The sequence below is a fragment of the Aquarana catesbeiana genome, linkage group LG02 (assembly GCF_042186555.1).
Source record: "Aquarana catesbeiana isolate 2022-GZ linkage group LG02, ASM4218655v1, whole genome shotgun sequence".
NCBI lineage: Eukaryota > Metazoa > Chordata > Amphibia > Anura > Ranidae > Aquarana > Aquarana catesbeiana.
In genome coordinates this window covers 91039920-91060893 of record NC_133325.1, presented here as the reverse complement: position 1 = coordinate 91060893, position 20974 = coordinate 91039920, and the positions used below count along the sequence as shown (strand labels likewise).

The 20974-nt window shown below is 42.4% G+C and overlaps 1 protein-coding gene across 2 annotated transcripts in view; it reads left to right on the top strand.

The window, feature by feature from the left end:
• The window catches only part of KPNA3 (karyopherin subunit alpha 3), a 97855-nt gene extending 80293 nt beyond the window's left edge, over positions 1 to 17562 (top strand). For both annotated transcript variants that reach the window (XM_073613171.1, XM_073613170.1), the window contains exons 13-17: positions 1253 to 1357; positions 1515 to 1586; positions 2583 to 2745; positions 10428 to 10522; positions 13478 to 17562. In XM_073613171.1, the coding sequence (XP_073469272.1) occupies positions 1253 to 1357; positions 1515 to 1586; positions 2583 to 2745; positions 10428 to 10522; positions 13478 to 13576 (534 nt within the window). In that variant the 3' untranslated portion in view covers positions 13577 to 17562. The remainder of the gene's footprint in view (positions 1 to 1252; positions 1358 to 1514; positions 1587 to 2582; positions 2746 to 10427; positions 10523 to 13477) is intronic.
• Positions 17563 to 20974: the final 3412 nt, after the last annotated feature.

The window sequence follows — 20974 nt, the reverse complement described above, 5'->3', positions numbered from 1 at the left end:
AGGATGACTGCACTTCCTCTCATGCACAGGAGTGATGTCATTGTGCTTTGCTAAATCAGAATGACCAAAGACCAGTGCTCAGGGAGAAGATGCCTGCAGGTAAGATAGGTTCACCTTTTAGAAACTGTTACACTGGTACTCGGGGTGTAACATGTAAAAGGTGAACTTAGGTTTTAATTCATCATGGCACACCAAGAATGTTCAGTGAGCTGTACATAAGGTATGGTAGGTTAACCACTTGCCGACCGCATTCTTCCTGCAGCAGGTCGGCTCTATTGCGCAAAATCGCGTACCTGTACGTAATTTCATGCAATAGCCACTGGGTGGCGCAATCACGGCTGATTGGACACGGGATGCCAATCAGCGGGTCCGACGGCCACCTGCGATCGTTCCCCAGAGGCAGAACTGCGATCTGCCTATGTAAATGTGGCAGGTTGCCGTTCTGACAGGGAAGAAGATGAACCTCTTGTGTTCCTGCTAAACAGGAACACCGATCTCTATCTTTATCTAGTCAGAGCAACCCCCACACAGTTAGAAATACTCCCTAGGACCACACTTAACCCTTTGCTTTCCCTTGATGTTAACCCCTCTCCTGCCAGTGTCATTGGTATAGTAACCATGCATATTTTTAGCACTGATCACTGTATTAGTGTCACTGGTCACCAAAAATTGTCAGGTGTCCAATTTGTCAGCCGCAGTGATGCAGTCCCGCTAAAAATCGCTGATTGCTGCCATTACTAGTAAAAAAAAAAAAAAATCCTTAAAAATATCCCATTGTTTATGGACGCTATAACTTTTGCGCAAACCAATCAATATACGCGTATTGGGATTTTTTAATTTTTTTTTTTTTACCAAAAATATATGTAGCAGAATGCATATTGGCCTAAATTGATGAAGAAATTAGATTTTTAAGATTTTTTTTTTTTTTTTTAATTGGATATGTTTTGTAGCAGAAAGTAAAGAAATATAAAAAAAAAAGTCAAAATTGTCGGTCGTTTTTTGTTGCGCAAAAAATAAACCGTAGAAGTGATCAAATACCACCAAAAGAAATTGTGGGGAAAAGGGACATCAATTTTATTTGGGTACAGCATTGCAAGACCGCCCAGTTAAAATGACGCAGTGCCGTTTTGCAAAAAATGGCCTGGTTATTAAGGAGATAAAAACTTCCGGGGTTGAAATAGTTAAAGCTCTTGAAAAGTTTGCTGTTGCTTTATACTATGATCTTACTGTACAATACTTTTGATGTTTTTAGGAAGCAGTTTGGTTCCTGTCCAATATCACAGCGGGCAATCAGCAACAGGTTCAAGCGGTTATTGATGCTGGACTAATCCCAATGATCATACATCAACTGGCTAAGGTGAGTTTGTGGCCTCTGAATTTGAAACTCGATACTACTGCTCAGTCATAAATGGCAATGCTGTAAAGCATATTATGTTTATGCAACTTAGTGGTGTGTGTGTTTATTCAGATGGCATAGTATAATTTGCTTATTCATTTTTTTTTTTTTTTAATAGGGTGATTTTGGAACTCAAAAAGAAGCTGCCTGGGCAATCAGCAACTTAACAATAAGTGGACGAAAAGACCAGGTGAGTGAAGAAATTCTTTTCATGATATAAAAGTAAAATGGCTGTGGCCCACTCAAAAGGTTTTGCTACTGGTAAAATCCCAGTTTGTCCTCTGGTAAGTGTAGAGTGATCAGGTGTGTACTGTGGTGGCACATTTTGCCATCAGCTTACGGAGGCTTTTTAACCCCTTCCCATCACGTGTACACACATGCAGCTTCATAGAGGCAGGTCTTTCGTACCCCAGGTCCCAATTGGGAAGCAAGAAGCCCGGTACTTGATCACTACGATAGCCTCTGATTGGCTGTCACAGCCAACAGTCACTGCAGCCTGCGCCTGTCCTCCTTTCTTTTTTCCTCTCGAACGGAGAAAAAAATGCTATCTTTTTCTCCTGCTAGAGGAGAAATATGTCAACAAATATGTGTAAAATACAAGAAATGGGCAGATCAAGGTTTGATCATGGTCTGTTAACTTTGGGTAGTATTTAAAGAATAAAAAAATAAAGCATCCTTTAAATTGGTATTGGTGTCTGTTTTAGGTAGATAAAAAATAAAAACAAATGACGCAGTTTTATTTTATCGTACAGTATGTGGTATCGCTGCAATCGCCAGGAACAGAGGAATTTATTGTGGTTTGTTTGGTGGTAGGTTATGGTAATAGCAAGAAATATACAGCTAATTTTTTTTTTTTTTTACTATTTTATATCAGGAAATATTCATTACCATTTACCACCAAAAGAAAACCCAGATTGCCTTGAAAAAAACAAGGTATAATCCACCTGGATACACAAAGTAGTTGTGGTGATATGTACGGTTTTACTAACACATGTCAAAGTTGCAAAAGGCGGATTTATTTTACCCTCCATGAAGAGGTTCAAATGTATCCCTGTTGTGGATATCAGAAAAGATGATGAGAGTTGAATCTGACCACACTTTCTGTATGTTGTCTTTCTTGAAACTACCCACACAAAACAAACATGCCTGTATATTAGTATATCATTTTTTTTTTTCTTCTTTACAGGTGGAGTACCTTGTACAACAGAATGTTATCCCACCATTTTGCAATTTATTATCTGTGAAAGACTCCCAAGTTGTACAGGTGGTTTTGGATGGCTTGAAAAACATTTTGATTATGGCTGGGGAAGAAGCAAGCACAATTGCTGAAATCATAGAGGAGTGTGGAGGTGAGGACCTGTTTCTTTATATCTCCTAGGTGAAATTCAGCTTATTGTCTGTTAATAGCAAAGGTGGAAATGTCTAAAAGAACCGTATTTCTTAATCGTACATCACAGGACTTCATATTCATGATTGCTTTGGTTATGCTGCTGCCATCAGGTTAATTAACACTGGCCACAAAAAGCTGGAATCCCTGCACAACTATTAACACATTCAAGTTCAGCTAGGCCTGTTTTTGAACTCGTGTTAGGTGACGTAGGGCATCGTGGGTGGTTTTGTGTGCAGATGCCATAGATGGGAGGGAATGGTAGTTTGCCCAAGCCTTTAAGGCCGGGATGAAGTGTATGCTCTGTTCCTGAGAATCAGACTGGGGATCCTGCCATCTGTCAGTTCCTAAAATTTTTTTTGAAAGCCTTGAGTTGGTGTCTTGGAAAATTCCATGCAGCAGTATTTAAGGGTGGGCACAGGGTCTGTCCACATGAGATGGATCCTATGGCTCAAGTGTTGGTTGGCAGAACTATGCAAGAAGCAAATTGGGAGGCTGCATTTTGAATAGGCAAACTCTTGAACCATCCTTTTGGATGCCTTCATCCAAAAGTTGACTTTGGTTAAAAGCACTCTTACCCCTGAGAGTGAAGGTGACATGTCAGAAGCCAGTAACGCCTTTGGAATCCAAGAAGGGTTTTTCTTACGCAACACAAGTTAGGTTAACCACTTCTGCCCCGGAAAATTTTACCCCTTCCTGACCAAAGCACTTTTTGCGATTCGGCACTACGCCGCTTTAACTGACAATTGTGCGGTCGTGCGACATTGCACCCAAACAAAATTGACGTCCTTTTTTTCCCACAAATAGAGCTTTCTTTTTATGGTATTTGATCACGTCTGCGGTTTTTTTTTTTTGCGCTATAAACAAAAAAAGTGACAATTTTGAAAAAAAAAATTATTTTTTACTTTTTGCTATAAATATCCCCCAAAAATATATAAAAAAAATGTTTTTTTCCCCTCCGTTTAGGCCGTTATGTATTCTTCTGCATATTTTTGGTAAAATAATTGCAATAAGCGTATATTGATTGGTTTGCACAAAAGTTATAGCATTTACAAAATAGGGGATAGTTTTATGCATATTATTTCATTTCTCCTTACTCGGATCACGTGAATAATCACCAGGTGTTGCTTAGCAGGCTAAAGGTGCTTAGCAGGATTGTTGTATAGGGGCTTGGTGAGCCCTATTAAAGGGTCTCCCTTCTGAGGTGTTTTAATACTACACCCAAGTATTCTTTTTGTGGCTAGTAAATGTCTTCGCAAAAGAGGAGTGGGACTAACACTACAGGGAAGGGGCACACCTATGTCATCAGTAGTTCCTGATGAACCTAGTCCTATCCCTAGTGTTGTATCCCCTGAAGGACCAGAGACTTCCAGGAAATCTAAGCCGCTGCGCCTATTTGGGATTGTGCCTACAGTAACGCTGCTGCTTTACCCTTTATCACTAAGGATGAACTGTCCTCAGCCCTAGCTGGGTTAGAGCACAGGATTGCTGGCATGATTGCCTCCATCCCGTAGGGTGGCAAGAAGCGTGACAGATCCCCCTCCCCAGAGTCTCCTAGTCTGGAGCAGGAATGGTTTGAGGATGGGGAAGAACTTAAATCTTAGGATTCTGTGGATGGCCTGGCGGATGAGTCTGCTTCCGAGCAATCTGGACAAGAACATATCCAGTTGGTGTCTGCTTCTCAATCACAGACGCTTTTGATCCAGACTCTTACCGAAATGGTTTGTTCTGCTTTAAAGTTGCCTCTTGCAGAGGTTACTGAGCCTCCCTGGTCCTCTTTGGGATCCCTGAGGCTTCTTCAGGCCACATGGGCTTTCCCCTTACACCCTCTGTTGGAACGGGTGGTGTATGCTGATTGGGAACATCCTGACGGGATTTTTGGTTTTACCCCTTTTATATATCCCATGGATGAAAAGTTTAAGAAGTGGAGCATGCCAGCTGTAGCTGCAGCAGTCTCTTCCTTAAACACAAACTTGACTTGTCTGGCAGATAATGCACAGGGCTTGAAGGACCCTGTTGACAAGAAATTGGAGTCATTCTTAAAGGCTTCCTTTTCTTTGGCCAATTCAGCTATTCAACCAGCTGGTGCAGCAATTGGTATCTGCCAGTCCGTAAAGCAGTGAGTCTCAACCAGGGTTCCGCAAAAGGTCCCCAGGGGTGTCATGTGGCTTGTCCTGTCCCCTGTCATGTGGCTTGTCCTGTCCCTTGTCATGTGGGCCTGTCCCCTGTCATGTCCCCTATTTAATCTTTTATTTAATGCTATTTCTACAAATTCTATTATCGACAGCTCGCTGATCATACCAGTGTTCCGTGAGTTGTGGATGTGAATATTATTTCAGGGGTTCCCCGAGGTCTCAAACTTTTTGCCAGGGGTTCCTCCAAGGTAAAAAGGTTGAAAAATACTGCCGTAAAGGAGCAGATCAGACGGCCTGACAGGCCTAACCAGAAGGATCTGCCTGAAAAAAATAAGGCAGATATTCCTCGAGTGCTGTGTTTTGCTGTTGACGCCTTTAAAGGATTCAATACCGCAGGTTTCTCTTTTGGCTCTCTTGTCTGTAGATATGCGCAGACTTTTGTGGCTTAAAAACTGGTCAGCCAAGTTTTCTTGTAAGAAGTTATTGGCAGGTTTCCCCTTCCATGGGGAATGTTTTTGTGATCACTTGGACAAATATATCCACAAGGTTTCTGGAGGTAAGAGTTCTCTACTTCCTGTGAAGAAAAGCAGGTGTCCCTCGTTTAAAACCTCAGGGACTGCTTCCCCAAATGTCTCAGCGCCAAGGCAGTTCCGCCGCCAACAGAGCACAGGGGCCAGAAAAAGCTCTGGGTCCAAAATTCTTCTAAGCCTAGCACCAAGCCCTCCTTTTGAGGGGACACCCCCACTCCATAGAGGGGGGGAAGGCTGCTGCACTTTGCGGACATTTGGAGAACAATAGTTCAGGACGAGTGGGTCACCTGAACTATATTCCGTGGTTACAAGCTGAAGTTGCGGGGGGTTTCCCCTCAAGTTTTTAATATCCAGAGTTTCCTCGGATCCTCAAAAAAGAATTATTGCTTCAGGCACTACTTCTAGTGCATCAAGGCGTGATTGTAGAGGTTCCTTTACCCGAAAGGGGCGCAGGGTTTTACTCAAACCTATTTACGGTTCAAAAACCAAATGGGGACACAAGGCCCATTTTGGACCTAAGAGATCCCTGAACCAGTATCTACTGATAGTCTTTTCAGATGGAATCTGTCTGCTCAGTAGTTGCCTCACTCCAGATGGGAGACTTTCTAGCCTCCATCGATTATAAAGGACGCGTATTTACACGTACCCATCTTTCAGCCTCATCGGAGGTTCCTGCGATTTGCAGTAGAGGAATGTCATTTTCAGTTTGTGGCTCTACCCTTTAGGCTTGCTACAACTCCCCGGGTGTTCACAAAAGGTCCTAGCACCAGTACTGGGTCTTTTAAGGGCCCAAGGGATCCTGGTGCTCAGGTATCTGGATGACCTCCTGCTCAGAGATCACTCTCTCACTACAGGCTCTACAACAGAGCATAACATGCACAGTGCTGTATTTGGAAAGCTTAGGCTGGATCTTAAATACTGAAAAGTCAACCTTGAGACCAGCTCAAAGTCTAAAGTATTTAGGTCTGATCCTAGATAACGGTCCAAGCAAGAGTATTATTGCCACCCACAAGGATCTGTGCCCTGAAGGTGCGTCGGATAAGGGGCACCAGACAAACCCCCCCCCCCCCATTCGGCTCTGTATGAGTCTTCTAGGGAGGATGGTTCTTCGTCGAGGCGGTGCCCTATGCCGAGTTCCATTCCAGGCATCTACAACAAGACATCTTATTGGCTTGGAACAGGAGAGGACAAGCCCTGGATTATCCAATGTTATCTCCTCGGGCTTGCTTAAGCCTAAACTGAGTGGTTACAGGATCAGAACCTGCAAAAGGGAAGATCCTACCTCCCGGTAACTTGGAGAGTACGGACTACAGATGCCAGTCTCTCAGGCTGGGGAGCGATGCTAGAGGGGCTCACAGCTCAAGGGAAATGGTCAAGGACAGAACAGATCCTGCTCATCAACATCCTGGAATTATGGGCAGTACGACTGGCCCTACGATCCTGGATGGTGGAGCTTCAGAACTCTATCGGGGTTCAGTCCGACAATGCCACTGCAGTGGCCTATATAAACCACCAAGCCGGTACCAGGAGTCGTTCAGCTCTGAAGGAGGTGAACCACATACTAGCCTGGGCAGAGGGACGTGCTGATTTTATATCGGCAGTCCATATCCCGGGAGTAGAGAACTGGAAGGCAGATTATCTCAGCCGCCAACAGATCTGCTCTTGGGAATGGTCCCTACACCCAGGGGTGTTCCAGGAAATTTGCCAACGTTGGGGGATGGCCAGAGGTCGACCTTCTGGCATCCAGGTTCAGCAACAAACTACAGCAGTTTGTGTCCCGAACAAGAGATCCTCTGGCAATTGGAGCAGATGCTCTGGTAGTTCCATGCAGCCAGTACTCCCTGGTTTATGCTTCCCCTCCGATCCCCTCCCTCTATCCGAATCCTGTGCAACAAATGTGGGAGTTCCAGTTATTCTGGTGGCACCAGCCTGGCCCAGAAAGCCCTAGTTCCCGGAGATTGTGAGACTGACAATAGATGGGCCATGGGCGCTTCCACGGCACCCCGATCTACTTCTCAAGGTCTTATATTTCACCCCAATTTACAGTCTCTAAATTTGACGGCATGGCTATTGAAGCCAGGGTGTTAAAGGACCGTGGCATCTCGGGACCAGTGGTGTCTACCCTAGTGAATGCTAGAAAAGCTGTCACTAGGAAGATCTATCATAAGGTCTGGAAGACTTTTATATTGCTTTGTGTGAATTCAAAAAATTGCATCCTCGGCAATATGTGATTGAGAGATTTTTTTTTCTACAGTCAGCTGTGGAAATCAAATTGGCTTTGAGTACAATCAAAGGTCAAGTTTCAGCCCTATCAGTATTTTTCCAAAGGCCTTTAGCCTCCCATTCACTGGTCCGAACCTTTATGCATGGAGCAACTCGCTTGCTTCCCCCAATTAGGTCACCTATGTGTCCTTGGGACTTGAACTTGGTGCTGTCTGTGCTACACAACCATTTGAACCTATCGAGGAAATTCCATTGGACTTGCTGTCAAGCAAGCTAGCCTTCCTGATGGCTATCACCTCAGAAGGGTGTCAGAGTTGGCGACCCTTTCATGCAGGGAACCGTACTTGATCATTCACCACGACAGGGTTGTGTTACAACCTGTTCCATCCTTTTTGCCAAAAGCGGTGTTGGCCTTTCATTTATATCAGGACATTATTTTGCCTTTTTTTCCTCTCAGCCTCGTTCGGCGGAAGAGAGACCACTGTACTTCTTGGACGTTGTCCGGGCAGTCAAGGTTTATTTGTCTAGATCTGAGGATCAGACTCCTTTTTTTTTTTTTTTTTTTTTTTTTTTTTTTTTTGTTTTACCAAAAGGACCTAAGAAGGCGCAGGCAGCTTCCAAGGCTTCCATTGCCAATTGGGTTCGTCAATTGATCATTCAGGACTACGGTCTGAAACAAAGCTCCTCCCTTTAGGGTGAGAGCTCAGTCTACCAGGGGTGTAGGAACCTCCTGGGCTTTTCGCCATCAGGTATCTGTGGCTCAGATTTGTAAGGCTGCTACCTGGTCTTCAGTGCATACGTTCACAAAATTCTATCAAGTGGATGTTCGAGCAGCCGAGGTTTTGGCTTTCGGCCGCAGTGTACTGCGGGCTACTGTATAAGTTCTGATAGCTATTGTTTGGCAGGGAGTCTCCCTCCCCTCAAGGCTATCCCTCGGCGACGTCCCAGCAGGTAATGAATATTAGCCTAACTCTGTGTCCCATGATGTATGAAAAAGAATATAGGATTTTTTTTTCATCATACTTTACCTGTACAATCCTTTTCTTTGAGTACATCATGGGACTCGGAGGTCCCTTCCCTCTTTTTTCAGTTTTGTAGCAAGCGCTGAATCCTCAAGTACTTCCTGTGTGGGAGGGGTTATATAGGGGATCACTTCCTGTCTAAAGACCTTTGGTCTACCAGTGTCTAATCATCTGGAGATGAAGTATAACCCAGCAGGTAATAAATATTAGCTTAACTGTGTCCCTTGATGTACTCAAAGAAAAGGATTTTACATGTAAGTATGATGAAAAAAATCCTATTTTTATCAGCCCTCTAACTGCAATAAAGCTTGTTTTTTTGAAAAACACTTACTAAGGAAAGCTTAAAAAGCAAACTACTGCAGCCATCACATCTAAGAATTGGTCAGGTGCAATATAATTGTTTTTGTGTGTAATACTGCTTTTAAGTCCTCAAGTTTAGGTTCAGGATGGAATTCACCTATTTGGTGATTGCTTTACTTCAACAGTGGGACTTCCTTGCGTCATTGGTATCATGGATGCCTACCTACTCATTCCGAGTTTCTGGCTTCACCAGGATTTTCTGCAAATAGCTGTAGAAGCTCAACACTTTGCCTTTTGGCCTGTCTACAGCCCCCAGGTTTTGTTTGAGAGTCCGGGTATCCCTATTGTGCAGTATCTAAATGAATTGCACCTCGGAACAATCGTGGACATCTTAATGGCCAGCAAAAGCTACAGGTCTTAAGGTTCAGTTGCCTGCAGGAACTTCAGAAGCTTGACTTGATTCCAAATTCGTTTGGAGTACTTAGCCTTAGTCTTTGATATGACTGAGGGAAGGTACTGCTTCTGCAGGGGAAATGTCTGTCTTTGATCCAATGTGGAGTCCCTAAGGTTGTTGGAAAGGCTCTTGATTTGGCCCTGTCTTATTATCCTAATCTGTTAAGGTTTGTAAAGCTGCTATCTTTTCACAGTTCTACCAGGTAGATGTCACACCTCTACTGATGGTATTGGCAGAATGTTAGGCAGGTGGCTTTGTAGTGGCGGCCTTCCCTGTTCTGTCTTTGGATTTAGACATGTTTGCTTTGTTAACCTTTCAGGTTCAGTGCTTTGGGACATCCTAAGTAGTCCTCAATATAAAGGCCCCCTGTGTTCTGTGATGTACAATTAAGCAGTTAATAATTTTTGTTTACCGGTAAAATCCTTTTGTTGGCATACATCACAGGACACAGATCCTTCCCCTTTTGTCTGTTCCCGGTTGCTAGCCATAGGCTTAGCTGAGCTAGGTGTTTTGCCAGGTGGGGATTCCTGAAGGTGGTAACAGAACCCAAATAGTAAATATGAAGCCCTCTGTATTCTGTGATGTACTACAAGAAAATGTATTTTACAGGTAAACCAAAAATCCATTTTTATGTATTTATTTTTTTTGGCTTTCTTTTAGCCTTTTAAGACAAGTTGGAAAGGCATTCATTGTTTTTTGTTTTCTTGAGGTTTCACAGCCTTTGAATATAAATAAAGTGCCTTGTATCACCTATACAGATTAGGTTTTCAAAGTTGTGTTTTAGAGAAATGTATTGTTTAGGTTCATGCATGTTTCAAATTATAAATCCAGAGTAAATTTACATATAAATAATTATACTGCCTAGGGGCAAGAGATATGTGCACCAGGTTTAAGGAAAGCTGCTTTTCAACAGCGGCATCAGATAAAGGTCTCTTATGGGTAAGCTTTTATATCTTGTATTTTCCCTTTCTCTCTTTTAGGTTTGGAAAAGATAGAAGCACTGCAGCAACATGAGAATGAAGAAATTTACAAACTAGCGTTTGAAATCATAGATCAGTATTTTTCTGGCGATGATGTAAGTTGAAACAAAAAAAAATCCTTATTTGTTCCTTTTTATGCACTTGATTTTTTTTTTTTTATCTGCTGTTTATAAAATGGCAGTGACATTTCTGTGTCATCTGTTTGAATTATTAGCTACTTTGCCTGTTTCTGGGAAGTTTTAAAATGTCACAGGCATATTAGAATGTTAACTTTTGTCTTGAATTTTAAATCTGTGTCCTTGACAGGCAGTGGGGGTTGAAAACCCTACTCCAGCTAAAGCTTTTGATGGGTGGATGGGGAAGTGATAAACTATAAGGTGTTTTTTGGTAGTTTATTTTGTAGAGGTTCCTCTTCCTCCTTGTCAAGATGGGAAGTTATAGGACAGTGATGGCGAACCTTGGCACCCCAGATGTTTTGGAACTACATTTCCCATGATGCTCATTCACTCTGCAGTGTAGTTGAGCATCATGGGAAATGTAGTTCTAAAACATCTGGGGTGCCAAGGTTTGCCATCACTGTTATAGGACATTTTTCCAACAGGGACACCACATAAAATCCATTTTATATGGACTAGAGAATGGTTATGCCCAGAAGCAAGTGGGCAAGCTCCCTGGATCAATGTTTTACCAAAATATTTTGTAGTCTTTTTTTTTTTTTTTTTTTTTTTGTTTTGTTTTTTGTTTTTTGTTTTGGGCCTTCAGGAACACATCCAGCCCTTCCACCTGTTTTATAGCCTTCACAGTAAGAACCCTTTCTGTATGCGGGGTTAAAACCCTCTTTCCCAGTCGCAAAGAATGTGCTTGTGTCTTACAGTGTACAACTTTACACTAAACTAATGGGCAGTTTATTCATACCAGTTTAATGTACTGCCCTGCAAGTCTCCTCTTCTTGGGGATGAATACATTCAACTACATTAATGTATAACTAAAGGCTAAACTTTTTTTTTTTTTTTTTTTTTGGATAGTGGAGAGGGACTAGTACCACTGTCAGTTTTTATTGATGTATGTGCCCCCATTAGGGAGATTCACCCTCTGTTTGACCTGTTTACCATTATCATTGAATGTGAAAGCAAACCCCCAAATTTTGGGTTGTCCCCAGAAAAGTAATAGAGGGGAACTTTTTCAATGGGGACACTAGTTTGGGGGGGTCCCCAAGGGACTCCCTTAATTTGCTGGGATTTCCTCTAAATTCCTGTTTAGCTATGGAACAGAAAGTGAAGGGAAATCTGTGCAATGGGAGACAGATGATGCTCTAGCCAAAATGGAAAAAGTGTTTTACCTATAGTTCTACTTTAAGCTTTCTGTAATAGCTGATGTCCTCTATGCCTTTAGTTAGTGTCCTCTGCACTGTTTTTAATTCTATAACCTCCACTGTAACTGATGTCCTGTGTGTTCTGCTTACCTCTACAAGAAAGTAGTTTTTTTTCACTCGTATTTGTTTTTTTTTTTCTTGTTGATTTTCAGGAAGGCATCTTGCACACGATACTCCTGTTTGAGCATCTACTTTTTCAGCTTTTTTTTTTTTTTTTTTTTTGTTTTTGTTTTTTCGCTCTTATGGGTTAGCGCACATTTCAACGCATGCGTGGAAGCTTGTTCTCGCATTGACGATGTGCCTGTGCACATAGGCACATTACAAGTAATGGGCTGTATTTTAGCTCAGTTAAAAAAAGTACTGTACTGGGCTTTTTCAAGCTGCAGTGTGCAAGAGGTCTTGTTACATATAGCATTAGATACCTCTGGTCTTTAGGTCTGGGGAGGTGGTAAGAGAACTCTGTGTAGATTGTATTATAATAACTTGTATGTTTTCATCAGAGGCACAAGTTTTTTTTTTTTTTTCCTTGGCAGGACTGATAGCCTGTGTTTTTAGTCAGAGAGATAGATCTCTGTCTCGATATAAATAGATGGAGATTATATATAATCTCTATCTCTAATAATTCTCTTAAAAATTTTAGGCTGTCCATACATTATAGAATTTTCTTATTCAATTTCCTTTTAGCATTACCGTTAACCACTTGCTTACTGGGCACCTAAACCCCCCTCCTGTCCAGACCAATTTTCAGCTTTTTAGCACTGTCGCATTTTGAATGACAATTGCGCAGTCATACAACACTGTACTCAAATGAAATTTTTATCATTTTTTTTTTCCCCCACAAATAGCTGTCTTTTGGTATTTGATCACCTCTGCGGAATTAAAAAAAATATATATATATTTTTTTTTATATTTTGTTATAAAATTTTGCAAACAGCTAATTTTTCTCCATTGATGTATGCTGTTGAGGCGGCACTGATGGGTGGCAATAATGGGCACTGATTGCTGGCACTGATGGGTGGCAATAATGGGCACTGATTGCTTACACTGATGGCAGCGCTGCTAGGTGGCACTTGTGGGCATTGATAGGTGGCACTGCTGGGCACTGTCAGGTGGCAATGGCAGGCACAGATGAGGCAGATGTGCCTCCTTCCTCTTCGGGACCCGTGTCCCTTTAACATAAGCCGGTGATCGGCTTTTTTGAAAGCGCGAGGAGAGAAAACGATTACCGAGCTTTTGTTTACATCATGTGATCAGCTGTCATTGGCTGACAGCTGATCACATGGTAAGGGGCTGGGATCGGCCCCTTACTCTGATCACCCGAGTCTCTGTGACTTGGTGTTCACTCGGCAGGGCGCATGCACAGGGGAGGACATCCTATGACGGCCTCCCGGAAATTGAGGTCCGCGCTGTGGCTGTCATTCGGCCCGGACCTCAAGTGGTTAACTATGTAGTGCAAGGGCCTGCCAGATTGAATACAGATTAAAAGTGTTTAGGTTTTACCTCCATATTATATGGTTTTGATAAATCTAAAGAAAAATTGTATAATGTATGGCCAGCCTTAGACCTCTTAGATCTCATCTTTACCTATCAGGGATTGATCATCCTTTACATGTCTTTAATCAACAATAGCCAGTATTGTGCAAGGTTTATTTAATGTTTTTTCTTTTCACCTTCATAGATTGATGAAGATCAAAGCCTCATTCCTGAAGCCACCCAGGGAGGTACCTACAACTTTGAGCCGTCGGCCAACCTTCAGACTAAAGACTTTAACTTCTAAGTGTGTTGCAGTGCAGCTTTTCTCTATCCCACGACAAGTAGTACCACCAGATGTCCACTAATTGAAGAAACCTTAAAAGCTTCAAGATACACACGCCTCTTCATTTTGATGCTTCTAAAGCAAAACCATGTATCTGTCACTTGCAGTTGCCAAACGTCACACTCACAAGGACTGTAATTGCATATGCATGAGCTCGGTTTTCTTTGAAACCCTAACAGTCCCAGCTGTGTTTTTTTACCTTTTCCATTTGGCACTGTGTGCTGACTGCCACAACATCCAACATTTCTTTTTCTGTTGTTAAGATTTCATAGTGATGGCATATCCGCTTCCTGTGGAAAAGTAGCTTTTCTTGAACCTGGTGCACTGTATATCAAGACTTTGCTATAATGCATACATTGTGGAAGACTCTGCAAAGGGTACAGTCTCCTCTGAGCCTCCATCTTCTCCATAGACATTTTCATATTTTGAGGAACTATAAATTTATTGGAAAAAAAAAAAAATCATGCAAGCCAAAAGATTTTGTTTGAAACTGAATAAAAAAAATATCTTGGGTGATTTATTGAAAAAAAAAAAAAAAAATGTAAGACAAAACTGTTAAGTCTCTCTAGTATTTCCCAAGCTTGCTTCCCAAGTCATGATTGGAATATGGAATGGATTTAAAAGCAAAGCTCCTTTTTATTTTTATTGAACATCATGCCCTATCTGACCACTTCAACTTGTGTTTCTCCTGCTGTTTTTGAAGTAACCAAAAGCTGTGCATGGGAATTTATTTTCTCCTTAGATGCTGCCCTTGAACACCTGATCCGAAGATGAAAGCGACCATCCCTAAAAGTCTAGGGAAGATTTTTCTCCAACAAGATCTCCTGAAATACTTTGGGGGAGGTAGAGGGAGAAACCATGCTTTTCAGTAGAGATGGCATGTTAAGTTAGGTGAATAATGGTGATTTTTGACTTGGGGTCAGACTGTGGAGCTTTTCTTGTTTACTGTAATTAGTCTTAATCTCTACTTTGTAATAAGTGCTTTCTAGTACATGGTTGGCAACATAACAGGAAGTTGAAGTCGCACTAGGCGCTGTGTTCTCCTCCAGGTTAGTGGGAACCTGACTAGTTGGCAAGCCACAACCTTGAATGCAGCTGTTCTACAAGCTCCCCGAAAGCTTTATTTTGCTAAAAGCAGGTGTGCTATAAATCATAAAATAGGGCTCATTAATGCATATACCTGTACAAAAGGGGGCAGCATTGCATCTCTGGCCATTAGGCAGTAATGCTATTAGCGTGGGGCGCTAGCATTCTTCATTTGGCTGTACAGTGCTGTTATCAATAACCCTGTGTTTTCTGACAAGCTTAAGAAGCTATATTTTCATTTACATTTGTTTTAGCAGGTCTGCCCAAGTGGTGGTAAGCAGACCCTGATAAGACAATAGGTGTTTATATTTTATTAGCTTTTTTTTGCTTTCAGAAGCCCCAGTTTCCAATGTGCATTTTACCTTTATATTAATGTTTTATTTTTATTTTTTTTGTGGTGGGAGCTCAATTGCCTGAGTGACTAGGAACATTTTACAACAGGGATACTGGCACACATTTTATTGTGTTAACAGATTCCCAATGATTTGATGTGAAGGGATAGTTTAAATTTAAAAACTTTTAGTTAGCAGACTTGGGTCGTGTTTACTGTGATAATGAAAGATGCCATCCAAAATTTGTGGATCCACTTTTCTTTAAAGGCTTGGTCTACCCAAAATGGAATTCTTCAGTGTTCGGTAAATGCTAGTGTGTTACGGCACTTGGTGGCTGCTTATATCTTATGGAGACTCTTACCATAAGGTCTTCCCCACTGAGCCTTTTGGCGTAGGCCCCTTTTTGGAGCCATTCATATCTTTACATGAAAGAGGTTGGTGGGTACCACCTATAGGAGTTGATTTACTAAAGGAAAATAGACTGTGTAGTTGCTCCGGGGCTTGGTAAATGAGCAGAAGCTCCATTATCCAATCTTGTGCAAGCAAAAATGCATTTTTTTTGGTTTGTTTTTTTTAAATATTGCTTGTGATTGGGTACTCTTTGCAAAGTGAAGCCTTACCTCCTTTACTAAGCTCTGGAACAACTGCACTTTGCAAAGTGCACAGTCTATTTACTTTTAGTAAACGAAACCCATAGAGTTCGTAATGGCTTGCTCATATCCATAGAGGACGAATAACGTAGCCAATTCATTAAGCTGAGGAAGACCTAAAGGTCACTGAGGAAGCTCTGGGATATAGGCAGCCGGCATGTGCGGCTTACTAGAATTTAAACAATACTGATGTTTGTTCTTTGGTGATTTGGCCTTTAAATGCTTTCACCTATGAACAACACAGTGGGTGTGCATTCATTACAATATATATAATATATATCTCTGCCAAGGTGGAGCCACTTTAAAGAGGGGGGTGGGGTTTGTCTTGTATCCCCAGGAGGATACAAGCGTATGTTTAAACTGCAAGATTTTTACTTGCTAGAGAATCTGTTTTAATATAGCAGTCTGGCCTCTGATTATTTATAGGTTTTATAAATTTTAGATTAAATTTCTCTTTAAGGTGGCTCAAAACATTTTCAACTCTCTCTTGTGCACATAAAAAGAAAAAAATGAGTTGAAATTCATTGTGCCTTTTTTTTTTTTTTCTTTCCCCATCCCAAGAGTTTTAGAGCTGGCTTCATATCATAACCACATCCCATCCACACAATAATAGGCTAAATTCTGTGGTGTTTTACGTAGCGTAGACGGTTTGTAGCAGAACTTGATACGGTCACTTTACTTTATGATTTCCAATTTGTTTTTCCTGAAAAATTGGTAGGTTTCCCTAAATTTTCCCAAATTTTTTTTACAAATAAGCTGCATTGGTTCACTGTTTATTTTTTTTTATTTTTTTGGGTGGGTGAGAGAGAAACTCTCCAGGAAAGGTTTTTGGGAGAGCATTCCTCCACATCTCAAAGCTTCTAACCTATACCTCAATACTTTAGAGGGCCCAGTCACCTACTGCAAACAGAAGCAGCCATTTTTTTCTTTTTTTCTTTAGTTAATCAGTTTGTTACTGTTACGGTAGCACAAAATCCTAATAGAAGGTGCTCTGCAAAAGAAGAGTTCTTATACCCACCTCTATGGTGGCCCATGTCTCCTACTTCACTGTATTTCAGCCTCCTGTCAGTCTTCAGCTTTCAACACTTCAGGATTGTCAGATGCCTGAGCCCTCCAAGTGCCATGGCTCCATTCTACGATCCCTATGTCTCTGCTGTGTCATACAGCTACATTAGGATTAGAGGATCCAACTATGGTGTGTGGCAGGGGCCACAAGCTTCTGACCCTACTTAATGTGTCATATGGCAGAGACACGAATTGAGGCTGGAGGACTGGAGTGGAACAGAGGAAGATGTGGGTTAAAGAGCTCTTTGCGTACAGAACAGTGGCGTAACTAGGGTTGGTGTCACTTGGTGCGGTAAAACATGGTGTCACTCCAATCATTTTTTCCCCCCATTTTCTGAAATTGCGCCCAAGATGCAGCTTGCAGGACTTCTTCACATCACTGCCCCCTGCAGCCCAGCTCTGGCACCCCTTCACATTACAAATCCCCCTGTGTCTCTGACCCCTTTTACATTACACAGCCCCATGTACCTCTGGCGCCCCTTTACATTACACAGCCCCATGCACCTCTGGCGCCCCTTTACATTTCACAGCCCCATGCACCTTTTGGCCGCCTTTGTTACACATCCTGCGCACCTCTTGCTTCCTTTACATTACACGGCCCACTGCAAGTCTGGCTCCCTTTACGTTACACAGCCCCCTGCATTTCTGGCACCCCTTTACATTACACAGCCACCTTCATCTGGGGGGAGGCTTTACATTATAAAGCCACCTGCACCTCTGGCTCCCCTTTACATTACACAGCCCCCTTTACCTCTGGCTCCCATTACACTGCCCCCTTTTACCTCTGGCTCCCATTACATTACACAGCCCCCTGCATTTCTGGCACCCCTTTACATTACACAGCCACCTTCACCTTGGGGGCCCCCTGTACATTACACAGCCCCCTGCACCTCTGGCTCCCATTACACTGCCCCCTTTTACCTCTGGCTCCCATTACATTACACAGCCCCCTGCATTTCTGGCACCCCTTTACATTACACAGCCACCTTCACCTTGGGGGCCCCCTGTACATTACACAGCCCCCTGCACCTCTGGCTCCTCTTTACATTACACAGCCCCCTTACCTCTAGCATCCTTTTACATTACACAACCTCCACAGCTCTGCCCCTTCCTACCTCACTCGGGCAGGCAGAGCAGGAGACGCAGCAGTGCTGAATAGAGGGCTGTTTTCATATTAAGCTGGAGATTGGTTGCTAGAACCACCTACCAACCCGTTACCTGCTGGTTAACGTGGAAAATTAACGTCAGCAGCTCCCACCCTCTTTTCAGCACCGCTGTGTCTCCTGCTGTGTGTGCAGAAGTGTTCTGCATCCTGCTCTCTGCTCTGCTGTGTTGATGACAGTGGCAGAGGCAATCTGGCCCTGGGTGACTCCCCTCTGGCATTTTGTCACCCAGGTGTGGTCTGCACCCCCCATAGCGATGCCACTGATGCAGAGCACCTTTTTAGGGCTGTACAGCCAACCTAGTATCTAGTGGATTGGTAGGCTACAGGCTTGTGATTTATAAGCTCAGTTCACAAAATGGCTTCTGCTAGTGTGTGTAGGTAACTCTGTTCTGTGTTTTTGGTTTAGCTCTCCTCTGTGACCTTATGAAGTTTTGGTAGGATTGCATCATCTGATAGTTACAAAAACAAAGACTTTTGCTGCACTTTTTTTTTTTTTTTTTTTTTTTTTCAGAACAGTGTTTGAAATGCATTTTTTTCTTTCTTTTTTTTTTTTTTAAACTGTTTAAATAGACTAAAATGTTATTTCAAAAGAGGCATCAAAATGTGTTCCTAATTTTGTATATGGGCTTAGGTTTTGTAACCAATAAAAAGCTGCTATCAAATACTATATACTATTACTTTGTGTAAGATGTTTGATTTGTTTTTTCCTGGGAACATTTGACTAGATTTAGCAAACTGATGCATTTTCTGTGTGTTTTTTCATTGTCATATGAAGCCCAAAGCAAATTTTAGCATCGCTCATATTCAAATTATTGCATTACCCCTGTGTAATTTCAGATAACTAAACCTAAAAATATACTTTACTTGAGGTCCCCATGACTTACAATCGTAACAATGTGCAGTATAGCAAACTTTCAAAGTGGAAATAGTCACACAGGTTTAATAACCATTGCAGTACATATATTTGAGCTATTTTATCTGCCAAAGGCTTTATATTTCTATGCATTCACTCAACAGTGTCAGACTGTACAGCCAGCCTAGTGACCTGACTGTGCTTTACTGCAGTTAAGCTACACTTCATTTCCCTGTCCTTGTTATTGGAGCCCCGGTGGGTTAATAAGGTCATCTCTGCTCTCACCTTTGCACATGTAGTGGAGTGCGATTGGCTATAAGTATTGCCCCTTTCTATCTCCCAGTCTTAGTGTAGTTGTACATGGGATTACAAGAGGCAAATGCCAAATTCAGGTGTTTAAAAGCACATTTATTGATTTATAAAAAAAAATTTTTTCATTGAACAGTGCAGGACACAGGCAAAGTATTTACGAACCCTGAATTATAGTCTTGTACCTTCAGGTGATTGGGCACTGGTAAAGCTTTCAAAAACATGCCCTATGGGCATCCCACCTATAACCCTACACCACTTGGAGAGTTCTCAATTTTTGTCACAAGGTTTTGGACCCTTTCTCCTTCATGGAGAAAATGACTGTTGGCTTAACCATTTTTATTTTTTATGTCCTTATTTTATCTTTGATATCTTCAATCAACTTCTCCCTGCCTTCTTATACCACAAATAGAATCTGTGCCAACTCAATAAATGTTGGGAGCTATTCCCAGAGCCCATGCTAACTACAAGCCTGTGGCCTGTAATGTTGCTTTGGGCATTGGATCCTGTATGGGTGCTCACCTTTGGCACATACTACAGCATGTGAAGTCCAGGGCTGTGGTCCATCTCTATGGACCCCTTCAGGAGTCTGTCTACTGAGATGGGCAAAGCCTGGATTAGAAACAGTCAAGCATAGTGGACAGGTAAGATGGTCACCCTGCATGCTCGGGCAATATTTGAGTTTCAAATTGGGCTCTTAAACTCAACCACTTAGCTCAGTCTCAAGTGGATGACAAAGTGTGTCACGCTACGGGTTGCACATTTTACCTCATAAAGTCCTCAAGTGCTTCCGCCTGCCTTTTCGCCACAGGAAGGTCAACATATGAGTTGCATAGGGGATTACCCTTACATGTGGCCATGGCAGAGACCAGGTAAAAGGGAACCAGTACAAAACCGCAGGTGAACATGTGTTAAAGGCCTGTAAAATACTCAACCTCAGAGTAATGATGTTTTCTTTAAATTGGAACAGAAACCAGCTCTTACACTGTTCTTTTCAGCCAATTCCAGCTCTATTTCAGGTAGGCAACGAGCAGCCTGTTTGACAAGCAGAACTTTCTGCATCTGTCACCATTCCTCAGACAAATAACAGCCTTAATACAGCCCTTTTTTTTTTTTTTTTTTTTGCCCAGGGCTCGAAGGCGTCATACCTATTTGTGATCCATCCTGCCTTCCATGTGTCATACTGATTCATCCTGCCGTCCATGCGCTGTATTGGCCCAGAAGAAACTGGTACATATTATTCATTTTTCTAACAGATGGTCCCAGGCCTCTTCCCAACAGGCAAGATCTGCTACCTCAAGGTCCTCTATTCCGTCCTGCTTCAGTCTCTGGCTTTAATAGCATGGCTGTTGAAGCCCAGGTCTTAGCAGATGGAGGGGGTCTCCTAGTTGGTGATGCTTACCTACTAAAAACAAGAAAAGCCGCCTACAGGAAGATCTACTATCATACTGGAAATGCCTATTTTCCATGATATGAACACAAGTACTTTTGTCCCAGAGATTTTGTGCCTCGCATTCTGGCCTTCCTACAATCCAGTCTTAATCAGAACTTGGCCGTAAGCACCCTCAAAAGACAGGTCTCAGCCTTGTCCAATCTTTCAAAGACCTCTGGCTTCACTCTTATGTAAAAGGAAACACCCTTATAGCACCCTGTGCTTACTTGGGATCTCCGTTTGCTTCTCTCTAAGGCTCGATTCACATCTATGCATGTTGCTTTTGAGCATTTCTGCAGTGCTTTTTGTGGTGCTTGCCGTGTTTTTGGACACACGGTTTTACTGCGATTTTTTGCTGCTTTTTTTTTTACACACTGTATATAGCTGGTTGCTAAGGAGGGGGCTGGGAAGCCAGCCGCCGTGTCCTTAACAACCGATGAGTCATCAGTTGTCAGCGGGCTTCCCGC